Source organism: Pipistrellus hanaki (assembly GCF_964339955.1).
Source record: "Pipistrellus hanaki genome assembly, chromosome: 7".
NCBI lineage: Eukaryota > Metazoa > Chordata > Mammalia > Chiroptera > Vespertilionidae > Pipistrellus > Pipistrellus hanaki.
The window spans coordinates 83,471,262-83,496,365 of record NC_140509.1 but is presented as its reverse complement, the minus strand read 5'-3'; the positions used below and the strand labels follow the sequence as shown (position 1 = coordinate 83,496,365).

Below are 25,104 nucleotides of genomic sequence, written 5' to 3'. Positions count from 1 at the left end.
CAACAGCAGGCTCCCCGGGGAAAAGCAGAGAAGGCTGACGTAGGAGAGAAGAGGGGTGGTGCAAACACGCCCAGAAATAAGTAAAAGAGAATGCACAACAACAAGAAAGATGATAGGAATAAAAATAATGCGGAAGTGCTTATGACCTGTCCACAGGAAAGACGGAGCAGGATAGCAGGCAAGGGACTAGGGAGTGGTGAAGACAGTGAGTCCATCGGTGAATTTCCAGGACATTCTCCTATTCCTAAGGTAGTACGTTGTGCTGGGTCTAGTGAGCCAGGGAGGGAATTCAGGAAAACGGAGAAATGGATGCAGTTATAGTCCTGGGTCTCTGTGATCTAGACCTGTCTCCCAAGCAACTCATACCCATTCTGGTTTGTAATTCTATACAGGTACATGCAAAATCACACTAGATCTCCAAGAACACTTAGCATCCTGAAATTCAGTGAATATGTTTCTAAAGTCTTGTAAAACAAGTATCAGTACCTATGTCAGCGTTGGACAGGAAGAAGTGTGATGACATGGTAAATGTTCAAGGAGGCATTGGGGTCCTAGAAAGAGCACAGTCCAGGGGCCAGGCACATTGGGGTTCACGTCCTTACTGTGCATCTTATGGCCTCTGTGCCCCTGGACCATTTGATCTTGCTGAGCCTTCATTTCTACTTTACTTCTGTAAAAGAGCCAGAGTACCGTATGCCCTGTGGGCTTGTTTGGTATAAGACCTAGGAGAAAGCTTCAAAATTTTAAAGTTTCTATTCATTTCCTTTTAGGGAAAAAAAGACACCTTATTTTTTCCCCAACCCGAGACAGGAATAGCCTGCTGGTCAAATGAGCATCAATAATGCAGTTTATAATCAGAAAAGATTAACATGGGTGGGCTTTGGTGACAATAGTGATGCTCACTGCTACGGAGACCAGAACCACGGGAACTGTAACAGTGAGTTGAGGCTTTTGTTCTGACTCTGTAAACATGGGTTGAAAATACTGAGAAACTAACTTCATGTTTTATTCCAGATCATATTGGCTGTGCCTGCATGTGTGAGTGTATATGTGTGGGAGGGGTGGGGGTACTCCTCTAGGTAGACCCCCAAGTTGTGATGCATTCTGGCCACCCAAATTACTCTTTGAAATGTTTTTATTTAATTTCCCATGTTTTATGTTGGCTCAGTAATGTAGTTTTATAAGCTTTTGACTTTGGCAGAGTTTGAGAGCATTTATGACCCTATCATATGGAACATAAACATCAATCTGCTTTCTTATTTCTTTGCAAATTCAATTATTTCTGATTACATAAAGGCATCATTGATCAAGTGAGCATAAAAACCAATAGAGAAGAGTTTAATCTCTTAAATAAGCTTGTAGACTTCAAGGAATAATTGAATGTTCTAGTATTTAATACGAGGAGACATCTTTGTTGTTGACAACTGGCCCAAAGTTAAAGAAAACTGTCTAAACCCCATCATGTAACATATTGATTTGATTCAAATTGAAGGTATTTAGATTCTATTTTCATTTTCTCTCTCTTTCTCTTTCTCTCTTTCTCTCTCTCTCTCTCTCTCTCTCTCTCTCTCTCTCTCTCTCTCTCTCTCTCTCTCTCTCTCTCTCCAGGCTTGGAAATGGGTTTTAGGCCCTGTGGTCCTGTATGCATGTGAAAGACTAATTAGGATCTGGCGATTTCACCAAGAAGTTGTCATTACAAAGGTATGCATGTAGCTTTATGTCGGAATAAAAGCCTGCGTGTAGATGGAAATTTTTTATTAGCCCAAGTTTTTAATTTGCCATCTTTATTGCAGAACTGTCTATAATTTAGAGGCTCATCTTCTGTGCTAATAATTGCTTGCCTCCTGCACATCCTTTCGTGTGACTAATTTAACCGAAGGCAGGGACCAGGGCTCCAGACTAGTGCACTGAATTCTGATAAAGGCTGTGGGGCAGCACACAAATTGGCTGTATTTCTCTCTACTTCAGTTTCTCTCCAGAGGGACTGAGCCTGCTTTACACTGGTAATAGCTTCCTTCACCACGTTGAGGCACAGATTCTGTAAACATATAAATGATATGCATGTGTGTTCAAGCCCATACTCTCACACCTGCAATCACTGAACAGAAGATGGAGAAACAGTCACTCTCAGGGGGGGTGTGTGCTGAGGGCCTCAAAGTAGAGAGGAAGGATGCAGGATCAGCTCTGCCCAGTAAAATGAGTGGCACTTGCTCTGTGGTAGCATTTTCTAATCTCGCCAACCCTACCCATGGCTCACCAATATCTACCTCGTGCAGGAATAAGATATGAGCAGACAGACCAGGAATGCATGCTCTAGGACTGTGGTCGGCAAACTGTGGCTCCAGAGCCACATGAGGCTCTTTGGCCCCTTGAGTGTGTCTCTTCCACAAAATAACACAGCCTGGGCGAGTCTATTTTGAAGAAGTAGCATTAGAAGAAGTTTAAAAAATTTGGTTCTCAAAAGAAATTTCAATCGTTGTACTGTTGATATTTGGCTCTGTTGACTAATGAGTTTGCTGACCATTGGTCTAGGAGACTGAAAAAGTACCAAATATTCTGCCCCCGGTTTTTTAAATGTCTAAGAGGAAATTCTCTGCTAACCAAGCCTATACCACTTTGCTAATACTGTATTAATAGGATACTATATCCCTTTAACTATCTTCATGAGAGCAGAAGCCTAGAAATTGCTCCATATTTCTGTTTTAAGCTGTTGCCACATTGCTATTTTCAAGCTAAGCACCAAAGCCTATGAGGCTGTATCAAACGCTAGACAGTAAACGTCTAGAAATCTACTAAAGCTGTTACTGGGGAGACAATTTTGCGGCAGAATCAGTAGGGAGAAGAGAAACAGAACCAGTGATTAAAATGCGGTGAAATTCTCGCATGTGTGGAAAAACATTGTCACATAATCTGGACACGAGATTTTGTTCCCTTATAACTCTTGCCACAATAAAAGACCTGGGACCTGGAGAGATTTTTCAGAAAGCTGATGGGAATCTAAAAAAAGGAAAATTAGTTTCTTGCCTCTGATAAGCAGTGGGTTATAAAGTTCTTATAACAGTGATAAGAGATTTGCATGATGCTTCCTCTACTAACACTCAGCGTGCAGGAAGGAGATAGATGGCACGTGACTCAAACAAAAGGAAACCTTTCAGAGTAAGCTTGAAGAGGGCTTCCCACTTACAAGGAAGAAATACCAGGGCTAATTCACAAAGGATTGAGAAGCGATTCAGATCCTTTAAAACAGAACCTACATTTTTAAAACGAGGAGATAATTCACTATTTTTCTAAATGACTGTTCACTAATTGACTATTTTAATAACTTGAAGCACAGTGATGGGCAATACGTGATGTGCTAGTGTCTGTTCTCTTGGGTCCGGTTAACTATGCTAAGGAAGCTGGGCCATCTCAGACATAAAGCCACGTGCCAGACACCACGTGGCACCTGGGTGCAGCTACCCAGGTTTCAGACATCACTGTGGCGGGATTGAACTCCAACCAGGACATAAACATGATGTCAGAGACGCGTGGAGGCTCATTACAAACGCTATATGTAAACTATACTTCAAAAAAAGTCTATTTAAAAAATGTAAAAAAACCTTTGATGTGATGCAGGCTCTTTTCTTATTACTTGGCTTGGGTAGAAAGATCAACTCCCTTGTTCTGTTTTAGGTGGTGAGCCATCCGTCGGGGGTCCTGGAACTTCACATGAGAAAGCGTCACTTCCGCATGGCACCCGGGCAGTACGTCTTGATCCAGTGCCCGTCCATATCCTGGCTGGAGTGGCACCCCTTCACCCTCACCTCCGCGCCCCAGGAGGACTTCTTCAGTGTGCACATCCGGGCAGTGGGAGACTGGACCGGAACTCTGTGTCGGGCCTTTGGAGCTGAGGGCCAGGCCCTGAAGGAGCCCTGGAGCCTGCCAAGGTTGGATCCCATTCCCTTTGTGTGTGTCAGTAGAATATTTTTTAAAGTAAGGTACGTATTTTAGTGCATCAACATGCTACCCAATCTAGCAATACTTTTATTGCTAAATTTAATATCTACATGGTAAGTTCAAGTCCATTTCTTAGATTTGAGAATCTATACAAACACTACAATTATTAAGTTCTGGGGTAGTCATGAGTATGGATTTCCAACTGCACAGGGGCCAGTGCCTCTAACCCCCGGTTGATCAAGGGTCAACCGTAATTTAGAAGATTTCTGATAAAAAGCAAGTATGTTTCTTTAAAAAAAAATAAAAATGTTCAACAAATGCAGGTGATGATTCAGGAAGAAGGAAAATATTGCTTTCCCAATCCCAACCCATCATGTGGTGGATTATCCTTAGCCTGTGATGAATAAGACAGCCATGTGAACTTTCTGCTGTCAGGCTGAGGTCTTTACATTTGTGAAGTTTGATCTTTTTAAGAAGCAGGCTTCATGGTCAGAACTGATCCGCAAGCTCCAGACACTGGAGAAAAGGCTAACAAATCCCAGATCGAGGCTCATAAAATGACACCATGACCTGACGGTCCAAGAAGTTCATGGCACTATGACCTGACAGCCCAGTCCTTCCTCCAGGACCTCAGGAGGTCTAATGCAAGCAAACAATTTCATTTCGCTACAAGGAAGATTTGACCAATTCACTTGATCAAATATGTGTGCACAAGGCAGGTCTGAGGAGGCTGTAGGATAGTGCCATCTGGATTAGTCTCCCAGGGATGTTGTAATGAAGGACCACAAACTGGGTGGCTTAAAACAACAGAAATATCGTTCTCTCACAGTTCTAGAGACTACAGTCCAACATCCAGGTGTCTGTAGGGCCATCCTTCCTCCGAAACTGTAGAGGAGAATTCCTCCTTGTGTCTTCCTAGCCTCTGGGGGTTGACCAGCACTCCTTGTTTCCTTGGCCACCCGCCCTCTGCAGCGTTCCAGTCTCTGCCTCTGTTGTCACACAGTGTTCTTGCCTCCTGTGACTACATCTCTGTGTTCCTGTAACCTCCACTTAGACACACACCAGTCACTGGAATAAGGGTCCACCCAGCTGCCTGGCCTCATCTTCACTTGATTAATTACAGCCAAAGCAACCCTATTTCCAAATAAGGTCACATATCACCTGGGAGGAGATGATGCAATCCAGAACATTACTGAAGCCCCATGTAAATTACCACTCCTTGGCTCCTTTTGGAAAACAATGGCTTAATGTTGATTCCTACTCTTACTGCAGGATTACCTGATAAGCACACAAAGCCTGTGTGTAGGGCCCCAGATAAACAGGGGCACGCGCGCGCGCTCTCTCTCACACACACACACACACACACACACACACACACACACACAAATGATGAGAAAAACATTTTTGAAAAAATTGATATTCAAAAAGAAGCATCAAGATATTCTTTCTTCTGCCATCCTTGGTGGGTACCAGGGACCACCAAGCAGTGGCCGCTGCCATAAGAAACTGGGTGGTGAACACTGGAAAGACTCACCCAGAATGGAATGTTCTGGGAGCCAGATGTTGTCTGTTCTCTTCTGAATGGCCAGCACCTAGTACAGTTTCTGGCACAGTGGGTGCAGAGTAAATATCTGAGAAGGGGATAGATGAGCCCCTGGACTCCAAATGGGTGCTTTAGCTCATTTAACGTAACAAGCATTTACAGGTGGCACAGCAGGCACTGGGATGACTTTGAGGCACAGAATCTGATCAGTGTATTGTCCCCTTCCCCCTTCCCGTGGGACACTGAGCTGTAACTGGGAGCACTGGACTTGGCTGTGTTTAACGAGTAGGAAAAGCCACAAGCTTTCCTCCCAAACATTAGCAGTAAAGAGTGATATGGTGTCAAACCAGACCAGCACTCCCGTCAGATGACAACACCTGACACTTCTATGAAGACTTTGTCATAGAAAAGAAGTCATGGGACAGGATTCTGAGATTCAGAATGCAATATAATTGCTTAATAGGGATAAAAGCAGGTATGTGGGCACACGCACGCGCACACACTGATCCCCCAGAGAGATTAATATCTTCATCCTATTTGCTAGCCTGGTCTCTGCTCTGGGCATACAGTCATTCAGTCTCTTCACCAACCTTTCCCTTCACAGACCAGCTAGCATTGCCCCCAATCCCCCAACAACGACTCAGAACGTGCTTTTCAGAGGCCCATAGGCTTTCTATCAGCTCAGGGCCTGACAGGATCTCCCCACCACACACCCGTAGGGCCCCAGGCTCCTGGCTCTACCACCTGCTCCCTGGGGGCATCAGCCCTTCTTGTTTCCCTCACACAGCAAGCACACTCCCCCACCGGGCCACTGCCTCTCCTCCCACCTGGGACACTCTTGCTCAGATCTGTGCTCCCTGCTTCCCTCCAGTCTCTGCTCAAGTGGCTCCTAGTGAATCCTTTCTTTCCCTCCTTGAGCTCAGCTGAAGCTTGGGTTCACTTTGCTCATGACCAGCACCTGACACACTAACCATCTGCTTGTTTTTCTTGGTCCTTTGTTTGTGGTTTTTATTAATCCTCACCCAAGGATGTTTTTCCATTCACTTTTAGAGAGAGTAGAAGAGAGAGGGAAACACAAAGAGAAATATCGATGTGAGAGAAAAACATGGACTGATTGCCTCCTGCACAAGTCCTGACTAGGATCTGATCTGGGGAGGAGCCTGCAACCCAGGTGCAGACCCTTGACCAGAATTGAACCTGGGATTCTTTTGTCTGCAGGCCAATGCTCTAGCTACTGAGCCACACCAGCCAGGACAGCATCTACTTGTTCACATCTCCCTACACTCACTAGAATGGAAGTTCTATGAGTAAAGACCCCATATCTGTTTGGCTCACTTTGGTGCCCCAGGGCTAGAAAAGGCCCTTACTCTAAGTTGCATCAATAAATATGGAGGGAATAAATAAAAACGAGTCGTCGTAAACAGTGCAGCTTCCCTTTATTTGTTCAATTCACTTGATCAAATATGTGTGTGCCAGCACAAGTACTAGCAGTAAAACAACAACAACAACAAAAAACCAACTAGAATTTGTTTATATCTTAACCCAGGAAGAACAGCATTTTATTGGAGCTCCTTAAATGACTTTATCGCTCAAAGGTGTTTTGAGTGAAATTAAACACTGGGGGAAAGAACCGTAGGTTTTTACTGGTTTTGGATCCAGACGGATTTCACCCCGCCCTGGGGACTCAGTGACCTGGGAGCCCAGAGGAGAAGCAAACGGAGGCGAAGAGCCGGGCCAAGAGCCTGTCTCTGAGCCCAGGAGAGAGGGGGGGCGAGGGAGCTCCTTGAGAAGGCTTTCGCTCCTACAGGAAAATGCAAGGCTTTCTCAGAGCAGATTCTGGAGTTTTCTGCAGTTTGGCCTGCCTCCGGGAGCCAGGGCTCCAGCCTCAGACAGCTGGGTTCAAAGCCGTACTGTGTGTGTGGTCCTGATCTGCTGAGCCTCAGTCTCCCCATCTTAAAATGATTATAGCAGCACTGGAGGCTTTGTTTAGGGTTAAATGGCACAGTCCATATAAACCCTTAGCGTGATGAATAATAAAAAAAAAGTTAGCTCTGAGTGGAAGGCACGGAAGGGTGGGTGGGTGGGAAGTAATCAACCAAAGATATTTTTTAATATATTTTATTGATTTTTTTTTACAGAGACGAAGGGAGAGGGATAATAGAGAGAGTTAGAAACATCAATGAGAGAGAAACATTGATCAGCTGCCTCCTGCATACCTCCTACTGGGGATGTGCCTGCAACCAAGATACATTCTCTTGACCAGAATCAAACCCGGGACTCTTCAGTCCGCAGACCAACGCTCTATCCACTGAGCCAAACCGGTCTCGGCTAGACCAAAGATCTTGAATGCATATATGTATAACCCATGGAAACAGACAATAAGGTGGTGAAGGCCTGGGGCGGGGGTGGGGGCGGGCTGGAAGGGGTTAATGGGTAAAAAGGGGAATATATGTAATGCTTTCAACAATAAAGATTTTGTTTCTGTCATTAAAAATCCATAAAAATTTAAAAAATTTAAAAAATTTTAAAAAAAGGATTTTGTTTAAAGTTAGCTATTATTATTAGCAAAATAAGGAAGGTCACTTACCACAGAGATGTCAGCAAAGGAGTGATTAGGTAAGGAGAGGCATATGGATGAATAAACATCTCGGGTTCAAAGAGACAAGAGGAGCTCAGCCGGCGTGGCTCAGCTGTTGAAAGGCCACCATGAACCAGGGGGTCAAGGTTCACTTCCGGGTCAGAGCACATGCGCAGATTGCAGGCTCAATCTGCAGTGTGGGACTTGCAGGAGGCAGCCAATCAATGATTCTCTCTCACCATTGATGTTAATCTCTCTCTTTCCCTCTCCCTTTCTCTCTGAAATTAATAAAAAGTTACATTTTTAAAAAATAAATTGGGGGGGGGGGGGGAGAGGCAAGACTAGACTAGAGGTTGCTGAGGTGAGTGGGGGAAGCTGCTGGCCATAAGCAAAGGGGAACAGCCCATGTGGGTGCCTGAAAGGCCAACTGCCTTCTGTGCTGGGTTGTTAGAAACTCTGTGTCCCCATCGAAGAGGGAGCAGCTGATCGAACTTGAAAAACACAAATTTGGGCAAAGGAAGCCATCTCAGGATCGTGAGAGGTCTTGAGAAATGAAGACATTTTGGCCCAAAAAGAATAATTAAAGTGCCATGATCACTACCACCAAGTATTTAAAGGCCTGAGGCACAGGACAGAGGAAAGACCTGATATGTGTGTCTCAGGAAGACAGGAGGGGCGCGTAGTCAGAAGACACTTCCCTGAGACGTGGGAGAACTCTCGCCTCAGAGCTGCCCCTGAAAGGAGCCAGTGTCAGCTCCCTGACACCGGTTTGGCTCAGTGGATATCAGACAGTGTCAGCTCCCTGACACCGGTTTGGCTCAGTGGATAGAGCATCCGCCTGCGGACTGAAAGGTCCGGGGTTCGATTCTGGTCAAGGGCATGTACCTTGGTTGCAGGCACATCCCCAGTAGGGGGTGTGCAAGAGGCAGCTGATCGATGACTCTCTCTCATCGATGTTTCTAACTCTCTATCCCTCTCCCTTCCTCTCTGTAAAAAATCAACAAAATATTAAAAGAAAGAAAGAAAGGAAGGAAGGAAGGAAGGAAGGAAGGAAGGAAGGAAGGAAGGAAGGAAATGTCAGCTATCAGGGAGGTGGAAGGAGGGATCCTCTGTTAGCAGGGAAGAGGGGCTGAATATTTTTGCCTGCCGCTCCGGAGTAGGTTCTCAATTCTAAAAAATTATGCAGAAATTTGTGTATTATCTATTTCTATGGATTATAGGACACAATTCTTCTTTGGGTTTCATTGTTATCTTTTCAAATCAATGTTATATAAATCCTGAATATGACTAATTATAAAAACAATTACCAGTAGGACATGTTAATCCATGGACAGTTTTACCTTTTCTCTCCCAATGCCCCTTCTCTAATTATTTATGAAATAATCTGCAGTGGGCTGAGATACTAACGCTTTCTGGTTAGTGACCTTTTATTTGTATTCTTCCATTTCCATATATCCATATGTAATAAAGCCTTATTAATTAAGATTAACTTGGGGAGACTTCATTTGAATTATTAGGAGGTCTGGCAGGTGGAATATTTTTAAATAAACTCAATTGAACTTTCATGGCACATCCTAAGCCCAGTGGGCCAAACTGGGGTGCCTTCAACAGACACCCCTTAGGGAGTGGTGATGAATAGCTTAGAACCCTTTTCATTAGCATATCTTTGTTCATATGTAAATGTGTGCTTTTGGAATAGTTGACTTTTTTTTTTTTTAATACATTCTGCTGACTGAAATCTTTTAAACATTCCCTTTACGATTTATTCAGTAAACTGTTAGTGAGCAACTGCGTGCTGGCATGAGGCGCTGGGATACAGAAGCAAGCAAAGGCTGACCCAAAACAATTTTGCATGCACACCCCCAAAACAGGTGTGAAAATGCAACTGTGATGAGGGCCGCTGAGGAGGGTACATGGCGCTATATAAAGAGGGATTCAACTAGTCTAAGAGGTCCATGAACCTTCCCCTGGGTAGTGACGATTGGGATGCGACCTCATGAAAGGGCAGCCATTAACCCAGTCAGGGGAGAAGTTGGGGCAGAGAATTCCAGATGATTACTTGGAATAGGGTGTGCAAAGGGCCTGTGGCACAATGGGGTATTGTTTATTTTTAGGAAATGACAGAACAGCCAGCGTGGAGAACTGGTTGTGAGAACTGGAGTGCAGACAGTGAGGGCCATGTTAAACACAATCATATTATGCAGTGAACATGCCTTCTCCTTATCAAGACCAAGACCCGTTTGCTAAGCAAGGACACACCAGTGCCACCCTGGCCTAATCGTTACAGACTTTGAGTTTGCACAATCTAAAATAACGGGTTTTAGAAATGGCATGTGAACTGGCCAATGATCTCGAAATGTTTTTGCTGGTTTCACACAAATGGCTTCCATGACGCTAAAATTATATGAATAGGTGGTACGGAGGTGTGAGACGGAATAAGTGAAAACAGGAGAGAGAAAGATGATAAGGAGAGAACAGACAACCTTGGAAACCAGCTGGAGGCCCTGCTTTGTTGCTCTGGTGGCGGCCAGGAGAAGAGAGGGAAGGAATAGAAGCACCACGAGTGGGCTTCTAATCCAAGACCTGGAAGAAGAGCACCCTGTGGAAGAGGCCTGAGCTCCAACCGGGAGTCCGGGCATCGCCCCTCCATGAAGGACACCTGGGCCGGCTGTCTGGTCCCCCTGCGCCCCCCTCCCAGGTGGCAGGCCCCCTTGGCTCATGCTGAGCCCCAGCTCCAAAGGGGAGCTGTGCAGCACAGAGCCAGCTCCCTGCACACTCCTGGGAAGCGCTGGTTTGGGGGGACGGGGGCACTCTGAGCTCAGGGCTCTGACCCCGCGGGGCGCTCTGCTTGCAGGCTGGCCGTGGACGGGCCCTTCGGGGCCGCGCTGACCGACGTGTTCCGCTACCCGGTGAGCGTGTGCATCGCTGCAGGCATAGGGGTCACCCCGTTCGCGGCGGTGCTGAAGTCCCTGTGGTACCGGTGCTGTGAGCCGCAGCCCCCGCTGACGCTGAACAAGGTAGGAGGGAAATCACCGGCCCGCCCTGCTGCGGATTAGAAGGCTCCATCCCTGCTATCTATCATCGGCCGATTCTCGGGGAGGATTTTAATTAACTCTGAGGAATACACTCAAGGACCCTTCACTGTACTCATGTTCTTAAAAACCTCCATTTAGCGTTGCATTTATGAGAAGGGTTCCATCTGATCTGGTTAGAGATGACAAGACATAAATTTTATTGCTTCATTGCCATTGCAGGACATGTAATTGCTCATGTCAGTCCAGTGCGGCCAGACTGCAAGGGCTGGTGACTGGGCCAGGGAGTGGCATTCGCAGGCCGCCTTCCTTGGTCTCTCTGGCTGGATGCTTGATTCCAGTTGCAAGTGTACAATCTGGTCTCTTCCTCTCCTGGACTCCGTGGCTGCCTTCCTCTCTCTGTGCTCTCCGGAGACTCTGTCCCCTGGGTGGCCCTCCTAGGCCCCGCCGCAGACCCCAGCGCCATGTAGAAAGGGAGCCTTGCTAAGACAGAGTGGTGTCAGCTGGGAGGAGCCAGGAGGTCAGGCGGGCCTGGCTCTGGTCCTGCTGCTGCTACCTCCTGTCTGGTTGGCACTGGGGCTGGCGTTTCCTCACCTATCAAAGCCAGAGGCTCCGTGGACGTTCTATGGAGCCTGAGTCACAGATATGGCCCCCTCAAGAGCTCCAGAAAAGCTAGTGCAGATCGCACCCTAAGAGAGCACAGCATCCGTTAGCCCAGGGGTCCTCAAACTTTTTAAAGTGGGGGCCAGATCACGGTCCCTCAGAGAGCTGGAGGGCCGGACTATATGAACTACTAATCCCTACTGTAACACCTTGGCTGCGCTCACTGCCCAAAAAACCTGGCGGGCAGGATCAGACTGCCCTGGGGGCTGCATGTGGCCCGCGGGCCGTAGGTGAAGACACCTGCTAGCCGATGGAATATGTTCTGTGGGGAAGAACGTCATTCAGCTTGCTTCCCCCACCTGCCCCGAGCTTGTTCAGCCATGGGAGCTTTCTTCACTCACAGTTATTAGGGCATATCACTCATTAATAAGGCAACGCCAGGCCAGGAGATCACTGTAGCTGGGGCTTCCAATTAAGAAGTAAGAGTAAAATGAGCTCTCATTTCAGGAACTTCCAAGTGACAGGTGCTTGCACACATTTTCCCATTTGATCGTTAAAATCTTCCCAACAACCTTATAACGCAGACAACAAAAGACCTGTGTCTCAGATAAGGAACCTGAAACACAGCAAGGCAGAGGGACTTTCCTGGAAACACATGGACACCAAGGGGCAGGTTCAGGATGCAAACTCAGGTCCATCTGGCGCTTTCCATGACATAAGCAGCACATGGTGGGCAAGCCTTCTGCCATGGCAGGGCGGGCAGACTGTGGAGCTTCTGGTCAGAGACTCCAGTTCAGCCTGGTTCCACTCTCTAGAAGTATCACCTGAGTGAGTCAGTGCCTCTCTTTAACCTGGATTTCCTGCTCCGTTTATTGGAGAAACCAGAGTCCACGCCCAACAGGGAGGTAAGCACAGATAGCTGGTGAATATTAGAATGTGATTTTGAATCCAGGTTCTTGTGCGAATGCCCATCTTCTTTCCTCTACACAATGAATTTAATAAAGTGTCTTAGTCTGTTTGAGCCGCTTAGCACAAAATACCACCATGAAGTGGCTATAACCAACAGGCCCTTATTTCTCTAGTTTGAGATGCTGGGAAGTCCAGGGTCAACACGCTGGCTCACCTGGTGTCCGACAAGAACCTGCAGGCTTCCTGGTCTATAGATAGCTGTCTTCTAGCTAGAATTGTCCTTATCTGTGGCAGAAGGACATAGGTAGCTCTTTGGGGTTTTTTAATCAGCAGGAGTCATGTTTATTGGTTTGCGGTTTGCAAATCAATTGGGGGGGGGGATATAGACGTCTAGGTTTATTATAATGGGATTATACTAATCCCATTCACGGGGCTCCACCTATATGACCTAATTATCTCCCAAAGACACCCCCTACTCCTAACACCATCATGTTTAGGATTGGTTCCAACATACAAATTCTGAGTGGACACAAACATTCAGTCTGTGGAACAAAGCAAGCAAAACAGTTACTGTTTTTAAAATATATATTTATTGATTTCAGAGAGGAAAGGAGAGGAAAAGCAAGATAGAAACATCAATGATGAGAAAGAATCACTGATCTGCTGCCTCCTGCACGGCCCTTGGCTGGAATCGAACCTGGGACCCTTCAGTCAGCAGGCCAACACTCTATCCACTGAGCCAAACTAGCAAGGCATAGCTATTGTTTCACATATTTGGATCCCACCGCAATGCTTTGTTAAGTTGAAAATTTTCAGTCCTCCTAATCTTTTTCTATCCTCTTACTGTCTACCAGGTAAAACCCCCTTAGACACATGTCTCCTTGCTTCATGGTTTTCATTACACTAAAACTTACATTTCACGTGAACTGATGATGTGGATTTGTCTCACTTTCACTCACTTATTCACTCAATGAATACTTATTTATATAGCACCTAGTGTATGCCAGGCCCTCTCACTTTTCACTAATGTGAAAAACCCCTAATTCTCCTCACACCAGACTTGCAATACCTCACCCTTCTCTTAACATCCACCTTTTTACCTCCTGCGTGTTCAGGCAATATCTTATTTCACTTAGCTTCTTTAGTTATCACACACACACACACACACACACACACACAATAAATTTTGCATAAATCAATGAGTGGATAAATGTCTATGTGCCCAAAAGAATAAACAAATGGCTTTTGTGCAATTCTCTTTAAGAGTCTAGGTTACTAAGGTTAATTCATTTTCTTTATTTAACCAGAAAGACTGTTTGTTCAGTAATTTTATAATAAAGAAAATGCATGCAATTATTTTACTACAAATAGAGTGGAATAAATATTATAAAAACCCACAAAATCCATATAGGAACCCTCAAAATCTTAATACTGCCCCCTTTCTCAGCATCCCATTGTTATTCCTGGATGCTGTTATGGGGTGTCTCAAGGCTGTTTCAATGGGAGGGTTAAGCAGTTAACACAAAACTATAAACAGGGACATTGGTCTTTATTCCAAACACAGAAATTGAAAAGAAAAACACAATATTTTATATAACATAAAAACTGGAGGTTATATTGAGTCAAAATTGGGTGAAACTGCCCTAGCTGGTTTGGCTCAGTGGATAGAGTGTCAGGCTGCGGACTGAAGGGTCCCAGGTTCGATTCTGGTCAAGGGCATGTACCTTGGTTGCAGGCACATCCCCAGTAGGGAGTGTGCAGGAGGCAGCTGGTCGATGTTTCTCTCTCATCGATGTTTCTAACTCTCTATCCCTCTCCCTTCTTCTCTGGAAAAAATCAATAAAATATGTTTTTTTTTAAAGAGTAAAGAAAAAAAATTGGGTGAAACTAAAGTTAGGAATAATAATATATGGGAGCTAAAAGCATAGAATCACAAACAACTTGAGAGTCTTAACCTCCTAGCTCTGCACATGACAACAAAAGTCAGCATCTGAACTTGGAGTGGAAGTGATTTGTCCAAAGCCACCAGCTGACTAGCCACGGAGTCAGAGTGGGATCATGTGTTTCTGATTCCTACATCATGAGAGTGAGATTCCATGCTATTGAAAGTTTAGGCAGAAAATTACACTGAAGATTCACTTCCTTCGCATCTTCATGCATAAGAAACAGTTTAAGAAGTTTCTCTGGTTGTTTTTTAATTTATCTTCATTATTGGAAGTATTACAGATGTCCCCCCCGCTTTTTCCCCTCCATTGACCCCCTCCACCCAGCTCCTGCCCTCTCCTAGGCCTTCCCCGCTCTATTGTCTGTTATGAGGAGTTTCTCTGTTTTAAAGCAAGTTCGTGTTCGTGTGAGTTCGGCTATCACTAGGCTTGTGTAACTAATATTTGTCAGGGCCTCCCACATGCTTTTGAGATATAAATACCACTTCATCCAACTACCCTGTCAGCATCTATAGAATTTTTTATAGTGCAGCAGAGCAGTGTATGTTTATCTAACAGCATCTTCACAATTATAGATCTGAGCTCTCATTTTCAAAATGTTCTCTTCTGTGACAGGAAAAAGGAGAAACAGCACTGGGGTGCAGAGCTGGAATTTTAAGCCTAAATGGTTAACTGGAGTGGATTTTTCCTCCCCTGGTAAAGCACCAGTCTGCAAAAAGACATTTTGTTGTTGTTGTTGTTGTTAAAAGCCTCCTGGTGCAAGTCTAAAATTTTAAGCAAATTGCACCAAACTTTTCTCTGTTGCTCCCACTGCAAACCATTTTTCTTCACCCTTTGCCTCTTCCACCTTATTGTAGCCCACGTCTAAGGAAAATGCAGAATAGCCAACTGGACACCAGCTGCTTCTGTCCAATCATGTGTAGCACTTCCCATTTGAAGTTAAAATTTTCTTCATAACAGTTGCTTATTTTTAAAGATAGTCGGGGGCTGGGGTGAAGAGAAAGGGAGAGAAGTGGCTTGGAGGAGACGTCCCAAGAAAGCAGAAGAACAATCCTATATAATAAAAGGCTAATACACAAATTGAACAGCAGAATGACTGGTCGCTATAATGTACACTGACCACCAAGGGGCAGATGCTCAGTGCAGGAGCTGCCCCCTGGTGGTCAGGGCGCTCCCACAGGAAGAGTGCCACTCAGCCAGAAGCCGGGCTCATGGCTGGCAAGCACAGTGGCAGCAGGAACCTCTTCCACCTCATGGCAGTACTACGGATGTCCCACTGACAGCTTAAGCCCTCTCAGGGACTCCCCCATCCATGCACGAATTTTGTGCACCGGGCCTCTAGTAAGTATAATAATGATGGCTTGTGGTGAAGAAAATTCAGGAACAGTGTAATATATGAAAGGAATACTTTGAACCCAGGAGTAAAAACCAACCTTCACTTAGCAGAAGGCAGACTAGAGCAAAGGCTCCTTTGAGATGAGGGAAGGAGTATGACTGGTGGAGAGAGTCTCTGATGCAACATGGAGGAAGCTGGGTGCTGAGGTGTATAAATGCCCCATCGCCATGGACGCCCTCCAGCTCCTGCCTAACGGACATGATTAATTCTACATCACACTCAATTTGTGAAAAGAGCTTGAAAAAAATTAGGACAGTTTGCTTGTGCAAACTGTCAAAATGATGAATGAAACAGGTGTGTGCACGTGCGGAGGGCGTGGGAAGATTGCTGACATAAATATATTGGCTTCCGCATTGTAGTTCGCCCCGATGTCACAATCGTGTAGGCAGCACTGAGAGGAGCCAGAAGAGTGGGTTCATTTTCTTAACTGCATACAAAGTCCTCAGACTATAACACAATAGGTTATAGAAAAACCGAGGTAATCTAATTTCTTCATAAATGGTCTTCCTTCATCAGCTCAAGAATATACAACTGTGCTAATAGGTATTTATAGTGTGTCCCATGCAAAATGGCCTTTGGGTTCTTAACCTAATATAATAAACAGATAATTCAAATAAAAAGACAGCATGGGCCAGTGGGAACAAGACAAAGAGGCCAAGAATGGCAAAAATCCATACTCCACTTAAATATATTAATGGAACAAAGGAAGGCCTGCTCTCTCTTTTAATGAATGAAAAATGCATTTAATCGAATCTGTTTAGTTTGAGAAATCATTTACTTTCACTTTCCCTCACACTGGAGCTGTGGCTACTCCTGAAATTGCTCATGTCTCCTGAACACACGGAGGGTTTTAGTATCTGCACGGGGAGCATGAGGCCACGTGTGCCTCTCCAGAGACACGCGTTCTTCTCGTCTTTCACCAGATGGCACCCTAAGACCCCCGTCATCCATCAGACCGCACCGTTGCCTTATGGGGAGGTGACCAGAATTAATATTTCTAATATCTTGGTTTATTAACCATACAAGACTACGGTTGCCTTGTGAAAGATTCACATAAAATACTCAAATAGTCAAGAATCTTCCTTCATTCGTCTTCCTCCCCAAACTGACCAGCATCAACACTTTGCTCTCCTGGGGGTGCACCACTAACCATTAAGTGCATCCTATTCCATTCATTTTCCATCCATTTGCATGCACATACTCATCGATGCACATGTGCAGGGTGTGGTTTTATTTTTGCAGGGTAGGGAGTGAGAGAGAGAGTGAGAGGTGTGCCCTTCGTTTTAAATGGCATGGAGCACATTTTTTGCCATTCTTGGCCTCTTTGTCTTGTTCCCACTGGTCCGTGGGACACACTATAAATACCTAGTGTCAATACCTGCTGATTGACTTTATTTAATTTAATGCCTTCGCAGTATTCTTCAGTAAGGGTATCTCACAATTTTGTCACCATTCTATTATTAATGACATTCTGGTTGTCCAACAATTATTATTAACTCTAAGTGGATCAGAACAAGGCACAGAAAAGGCCAGTCCTTGGTCACGAGGCAAACCAGCAGGATATCCATAAAATAGTTAATATGAAGGATAATGGCTTTAAAAAAAAGTCTTAAGGACTAAACATGATTGATAAATTGCACTCTCAGTCTTACAATTGTCAACCAGAAAAACAATTTTTTAAATATATTTCTTTAAAACTGGGCATGGAAACCACATTAAGGAAGCTTCTCAATATGACAAAATAGTTGCTTCGAAATTTGCTATTGTGTTCATCCAGGATGACCTTGGCAACAATAACAACAACAAGGAAATTAAGACCAGGACAATAATAGCTACCATTTGTTAAGGATAGTATTATGCTTTCTAAATATCAGTCACAAGTCTTTATCTTTTCAGAAAGAAATGTTTTCTCTTTGGAAAACGGTCGTGATTCCCTCATTGAAAAGTCTCCGTCAACCTGTTGGTTTGGCGCTTCTGTCAGTTATTTCAGACAATATGACTTAGTTAGCTCAGGCTGCTATACCCAACGTGCCATAGACTGGCGGACATAAACAACAAACATTTATCTCTCACGGTATTGGAGGTTGGAAGTCCAAGGTCATGGCACCAGTATGACTGGGTCCTAGTGAGAAATCTCTTCCTTGCTTGCAGATGGCCACCTTCCCCTGTGCCTTCATATAAGAGAAAGTGCTCTTAGCAGGTGCTCATCTTAGAAGGACACTAATCCATTATTGGAGGCTCCACCCTCATGACCTCATCTAAATGTAACCACTTCTCAAAGGCTCACCTCCAGATACCATCCCGCTGGGTTTCATGAATTTGAGGGGGACGCCAACATTCAGTCCATAGCAATGGGGTACAAAGAGTGCTGCCCAGGAGAAGGCAAAGCCACATTACAACTCCATGGTGGGTGGAGGCAGTGACCAAGGTCAAGGGTAACTCTGGCACCTATGAAACTCCTCCGGGTGGTTTCAGCACACATGGGGAACAGGAATGATTCCTGTTTGAAAGGAAAGCTAAGATGGCAAGATGGGGCATTTTTCCAGTAAGAATGATTGGGACTGGATTTGAAATTGACAGGTTAAAAAAAAGTTTTGGTTTGTTACTCCTATATGAATGTCTTTTAAGCATGCCCCTTAAAGAGTGGAATAACAGAAAATGAGTGAGTGAATTTTGTTCTATATCAGCTGTCAACATTAATGTTCTTAGATAAAGCAGCCTTCAGAGGGCGGAAGGGGATGGGGAGGTGCATAGGTGAGAACGGCATTGAATTCAGCAGTTTTTCTATTTCCATGGGGAGCAAAGCAAGTTAGAGGGAGGGTTAAGGGGTGCAAAGAATATTTTAGATTGGGCATTGCAGAGTGAAAAGAAAGAAGACAGCGGTATCATCACCCATAGAGAGCATAAAGTTAGCCTCCTGCCTACATCCTTTCATCCTTGTCCCCATCTCCACCCCCACCCCCACCCTACACCCACAGCCCCGACTATTCTCAACACAGCAGCCAGAGTGATGCCGCCCTCCTGGACCTTCCTCAGATCCCGGCGCTGCCTGCTGGACACTGGCACCTGCTGTGCCCTCCCATCTCACTCCTGTCCTCCTGGCTCTGCCCTGACAGGTCCCACCAGAGTCCCTTCACGCCTTGTTTGCTCCCTCCATCTGTAGAGTTCCTCCCTAGCGATTCCACTCCTTGCCTCTTCTACATCTTTGCTCAAGTGTCCCCTTTCCTTGGCCATTTGACCTCATATTACAGCCCTTTCCAGCCTGCTTATGTTTCTCCAATGCACTTACCACTGGCTGACATATTCAATATCTTATGTCTTAATGTATGGTCTCACTTCTCCCTCTAAAATGCAAACTCCATAAGGACAGCAAATTTTTGTCTCTTTTGTTTGCTCTTGTAGTTCCAGAGCCAGGACAGTATTGCCACAGAGTAAGCATTTAATACATGTTTGCCGCCACAACAAGTGAGTGGATGAAGGCAATCACTGTGCTTGGGGGTGGTTCTTGGGGCATCCGTCTAAAGGAACCATTGACTCAGTCTCAAGCTGAAAAGAGACAGGCTCTCCTTTGGGGGTTAACACGCTAAGAGATAACCATTTGTCCTAGAATTAATATTCAAAATGCCCTTCCAAGTGGCAGCTGTCCAACAAATACATAAGCCCTAATTCTTGAAAGGAAAGGTCTTCCCATCACTAGCGTCTGCTCTTCCTGACTTCATATTTAAACTCCCTCCCAAACCTGGAGAGAAAAGTTACAATGGTTAGCCTTGAAATATATTCTGTGATTTTTTTTTTCCTCATGAATTTTCCCTGTTAATTAACTCTCCTCTATAACTGCCACGATAGGATGGGTGAGGGGGAAGGGAGAACTCTCACAATTGGAGGAGGTATTTCCTGGTGGAGCTCAAACCAGCCCCTGGTAGACTGTTAAGGAGTGGAGATGTGCCTCGTTGGGGAGGGGCTGCAGGAACAGGAGCGGGCCAGGAGGTAGGAGTGTGAGAAAAATCGGGAGAATTAATAGATCCATCTCCTGTGGTTGCTCCTAGAGGCAATTATCTAAAGCTCAAAGCGCAAAAACTAAGCCTGTATTTTTAACAAACCCGAGCTACTTCTTGTCACATGCCATTTGCTAATCACATAGAGGTGGTATTTTTGTTTTTTGTTGTTTTTTTTTTTATGTTCCTAGGTATAATTTTATTACAGCAGTTGGCACATGACCACAGCCACCACCCACCTGCCTCCTTGGACAATGGCACGTCTGGCTGAGGGGAAACTCCTGGCCTGCAATTTCCATACTCTGTGCCCTCCGGAGGCCGGGCTGGTGGAGTGGATTAGCGCGCAAGCCTTTGGGGTCTCGGGAGAAGAGAGTTCAAATCCCCAGCTTAGGTCATAAGTAAAGATGAAGGGCTGGGCTGACAGTTTATCCGCCTCTGGGAGCCGTGAAAGGCACAGCTAGTTATGATTATTAACCTCGTTCAAAAGAAGCACAGCCAGGAATGTGGTGAATTGATTTCCATCCAGCGAAACTGGCAACAGCCAACAGGCTCCTGACTCTCAATTCACTCTGGGCTTTTTGAAATGCTCTGTGAATTTTTTCAAAAGAAATCACAGTGTGACTGTTCCTTGGCAGAGGGAAGCATGTTATTTTGCAGAAGTGCCCATTTGGGCTCCAATAATTTAATGGAGATAAAGTAGTCTGCGATTATCAGCGCTTTGTGAAAAGAGGGACAAATCCGCTCTCGCCTCTTCTCTCGGCAGGTGTATTTCTATTGGATTTGCCGGGATTCCAGAGCTTTCGAGTGGTTTGCTGATCTCTTACTCTCGCTGGAAACACGCATGATCGAGCAAGGGAAAACTCACCTTCTGAGTTATCATATCTTTCTCACAGGCTGGGATGAAAACCAGGTATCAATAAGACCGAGAATGAGCAATATTATCTGTCACAGAGCAAAGAGAAGAGGAACTGTTTCAATAATGAGCTAGATAGCTTTCGGGTAACAGAAAACCATAAGAATTGTGTTTTTGTTTTTAAAAAGTAAAGGAGAATAACAGAAAACCAAACTAGAAAGAGCTATTCAAATCGTAGCGATGAAACAACCTACAGTTAACATCCTGAGGAATGGAAAAGAAGATAGGAAAAGAGAGGGTCTGTGGAATACAATCCCAACTTTGAAAATCCAAGAAAATTTATGTCGCTGAAAGTGGCATTTGTCATTTTAGTGACACCAAGTGAATATTATTGGCTGGATTGTTGAGTTGCAATCCTAATTGGTTCAGATTCTATGCTATTGAAGTTCAGCAGGAAAAAAAAAATTCCTTGGTGTTTATATTCAACATTTTATATTGTAAAGTATATGAGCTTCTGCAGAAAATAACCATTACGAACACATGACTTATCTAAAGGTGTTCGTTTCTTAAGGCGTACTTAGCGATTGTGTGCATGTATGTGAAATCACCAAAGATCCAGACCATCTCCTGTTGTGGCAGGTGTTCTGCAGGGAACTGTGTTAGAAATAGTAAGGTTGAATTTACCAAAAATAATGTCTATCCAAATATTGCACTACTGGAGTGTAGCAATGTTGCAGATATTGAATGATAATTATTAAATTTTAAATCATTTTTTAACGCCTCAAGCATGGCGGGTACAGTGATGTGATGACTAGGTTATGAAGTGTATGTTCTCATGGGCACTTCTGTAGCAGCTCCTGTGGATACTTAGCTTCAGAGAGAGTATGTGAGTCCAGGTGGCCTGTGTTAATCACTCAGTTCATGAGTGAATGCACTCTTGTCAGGTAGAGAACTCTCTCTCTCTCTCTTTCTTTCTCTCTCTCTCTCTCTCTCTCTCTCTCTCTCTCTCTCTCTCTCTCTCTCTCTCATACACACACACACACACACACACACACACACACACACACACACACACTGGCCCTATAGGACATCACTGTAATTTGGCTTTGCTTCTGCATGAGTCAAATTTTGCTTAAATTCAGTATCTCACTGAATTTTTAAGGTCTCATTTGCAGTCGGCCTTAAATATTTATACCTCTGGGATAATTTGAAATATAGGTGTGTGTGTTTTTTGGGGGGTGGGGGAGAAACTAGGCTTGAAGCATCTCAATAAATTAGTGTTAATTATGTTTTCTAAACAAACATTTTCCTTATTAGTTTTTTACTAATGATCCATTTGGTGGAGTATAGACACAGCCTTTGTCTGTTGCTCCCTAGTACCCTGCTTTGCTCTTTCTGCGTCTGAAGTGAATTGCTGTAAGGGTCCCCTCCCATGCGGGAGACTGGGGCTCTGTTTGATTGTGTGGCAATGCAACTTTGCCCTGTCCCATCTCTGCCCCTTCCAAAAGTGTGCTGGGACATAGGCTTTTTTTTTTTTTTTTCCTAAATTTTTGCCATGACATGTTGGAAATATTTGAGTTGTCCAAATTCCAGGAATAAAATAATTGATGTGATCTGTTGGTAAGAAATCAAGAGGCTGCTTTAGAAATAGCCTATTGTTAAACTGAATTCAACAACCTCCAAGTGGCAGAATGACAAGCACAGAAGGGACAGATGGAAAAGGTGTTGTGAAGGGCAAATCAACAGGGTTTAGAGATTAATTGAGCATTGGGCGGAGAAATATGGAACAAATACAGTTCCAAAAGCTGGAGCATCAGTGATTGGCAGCTCAATGGTACCACTGCGAGTAGGAAAGGCCTTTTATTTTCTGTTAAGTGATGCCCAAACTTGAAGTATAAGTTCTTTAAGTCCCTCCCTGACCTGATGGCAACCCACTTGTTCTCTTCCACACTCATCATTTTCCTCGGGTGCTGGAGGAGCCAACCATCTGTGGTCTCCTATCATGCTGTCAATTCCATGTCTTCCCATATTTGTCCCCTCTCCCTGACATGCCCCTCCCTGCTGCCCACTGCACAGAATCATTCTGTAAAGGCTAGACTCCTGTAAAACCTCCCCCAGTTCTCTTAGCCATAATCACTCAGGGCTTCCCCAAGCAATTCGTTGGCTTCTCCAGAGCGCTTGTTTCTGTCTCTCGCCCAGAGGACTGTGGTCCGACTCCTCATTATGCACGTGAGCTGTTCCCCTTCAATGACCAGTTCCTCCTAAAACAGACCTTCCCTCTTCCTTCTCTGCACCTCCGGTTCGGCACACCCTGCCCGCTTATGGGCTCACTTGCCTCCTGAAGTCATAAATTATTTGGGAAGATTCATTTTTAGCTATTTTGATCAATTTGAAGGGACAAAGACTTCTTCACAAAAAACATGTTTGGGGAACTCGAGATGCAGGACTCTACTCAGGCAGGAAGAGGGGGGCTTGGGAAGAAAGTCTGGATTCATCTTTGTAGATGATGCTACAAAGAACCTTGGAAATGGAAGCTCTTTGGGGTGTAATGGCCCCCAAGAGGTGCAGGGAGCTGAGACTAGAGGCAGCTACCTTTGGAGACAGGACAATATGATAGGAAAACAAAACCTAAATGTTCTCCCTTGAACTAAAAGCAACACCAGAGAGAAGTAGAAGAAATGGGATTCTATAATGCAAATCGAATCAGGAGGAAGCAGCGCTCGGCCACTGGTGAAAGAGCCAAGGAGAATCAGGCCAGAGTTGGTCATTCGATCTGGCACTTTATCAAAAGCAAATTGACTCTGGCATTTCTTTGTCCACAGCAGAAACCAGCTCACTTCTGCCCATTTCCAAGGCTCAACACCCACCCACCACCTTAGCTCTTATTCCTGGAATCTTGTTTTGACCTTCCTGCTTCATCTCTGATAAACCTGCCCTCCTCACCATTTCTCTCTCTCCTGGAGCCCTATTGCCAAACCCACTCCTAACAGCTACCTGAGGTTAGGACTCGCCTGGTGGCAACTTCCTGCAGCCTAGATTCCACCATGGTCTGCCATCGACTAGCCTGTTAGGGCACGACCACTATATTCTGCTCAGCCTCCCTCTTCCTGCCCCTGGCTGCTTTCTAGACCGATAAGAAGCCCACCCAGCCAGGGAAGTCAGGTGTGCAGCAGGAACCTGGGGCAAGCGTTGGGCCTAGCAGGGTTGTTAGTCAAACTAGTCAGGAGAAGTTAAGATATGAGCAAGCAAAGGGAAAAAACACAGGAGTTCAAGAGCTGTGAAGGGGTCTAAAGGATGAACACAGGCAACATAAATCCCAAAAGGTAAGAAGCAAGGAAGCTACCAGAATTCAACAACAAAAAAGGCATCACTAGGCATTGCTATGTCCAGGCTTTTCCTCATTGACCAGCAGTTACCTGATGCCTGGGGGCATTCATAGAATTTGAAGGCAAGCAGCTGGGCACAGAGCTCCAACTGGGCCCCTTGCTATGTTTGGCCACCGTGTCCTGTCTGCCAGACTCAGCATCCTCCTGGCACTTGAACCCAGACATGCACTCACACGCTTTCAGCCCAGTAGGCAGATCTGATTGAACGGTCTTCTTCCTGAAAGTTTCCGGTCACTTCCATCTGCCAGTGCCCCTCTCAGATTACCAGAGTTTAGCATTAAGTGAATGGAGACACAGGTACTGATTAATTTTTTTAAAGTGTGGCAGGAAAAACTAAAAGTAGCTTAATGCTTGCTTTCCCTTAACCGAATTTACTCTATTATTCTCATTTTTCAGGGGAAAAAACCTTCCTTCCAGGCTCATATTACTGTACATCTATTATGTGGGAGGGTACCTTGTACCAATAAATCTACAAATGAGAATAATTACTTATCTTTTATTTAGTAGCAGATTCCTATTTTTTTTTCCTAAATGTCATCTGATACCACAATTTTTATTGTAGGTTTTTCACATAGCTTTACACTGGGATGAAAATACTGACGTGATCACAGGATTAAAGCAGAAAACCTTCTATGGGAGACCTAACTGGAACAACGAGTTCAGGCAGATAGCCTACACTCACCCCGGGTAAGGCCCTCTTCCCTCTGCCTGCTGGGAGTCTCCCTAGAGAAATACAAGTTGCTGCTGAAGTAGTCAGCTCTCTGGCCCGCTGGCTCATCTGCAGGGGTGGGCATCTTGTTTAGAGATAAAACGTTGGCCTTAGAAAAGGTGGTCATGGGATATTTCAGGAACCACAATAACTGGCTTACAACACCTGGTGATTAGCAATGTTGATCCCTTTCACACTTAAACTCAAGGAGAGTATTTCTG

General features: G+C 44.9%; 1 protein-coding gene across 1 annotated transcript in view; it reads left to right on the top strand.

Annotated features, from left to right (window-relative positions):
• NOX3 (NADPH oxidase 3) overlaps positions 1-25,104 on the top strand; it is a gene marked incomplete at both ends in the record, with an annotated part of 53,835 nt that overhangs the window by 21,387 nt on the left and 7,344 nt on the right. The window contains 5 exon segments of the mRNA XM_084889347.1: positions 1,609-1,701; positions 3,673-3,926; positions 10,912-11,074; positions 20,699-20,845; positions 24,737-24,861. Of these exon segments, the coding sequence (XP_084745473.1) occupies positions 1,609-1,701; positions 3,673-3,926; positions 10,912-11,074; positions 20,699-20,845; positions 24,737-24,861 (782 nt within the window).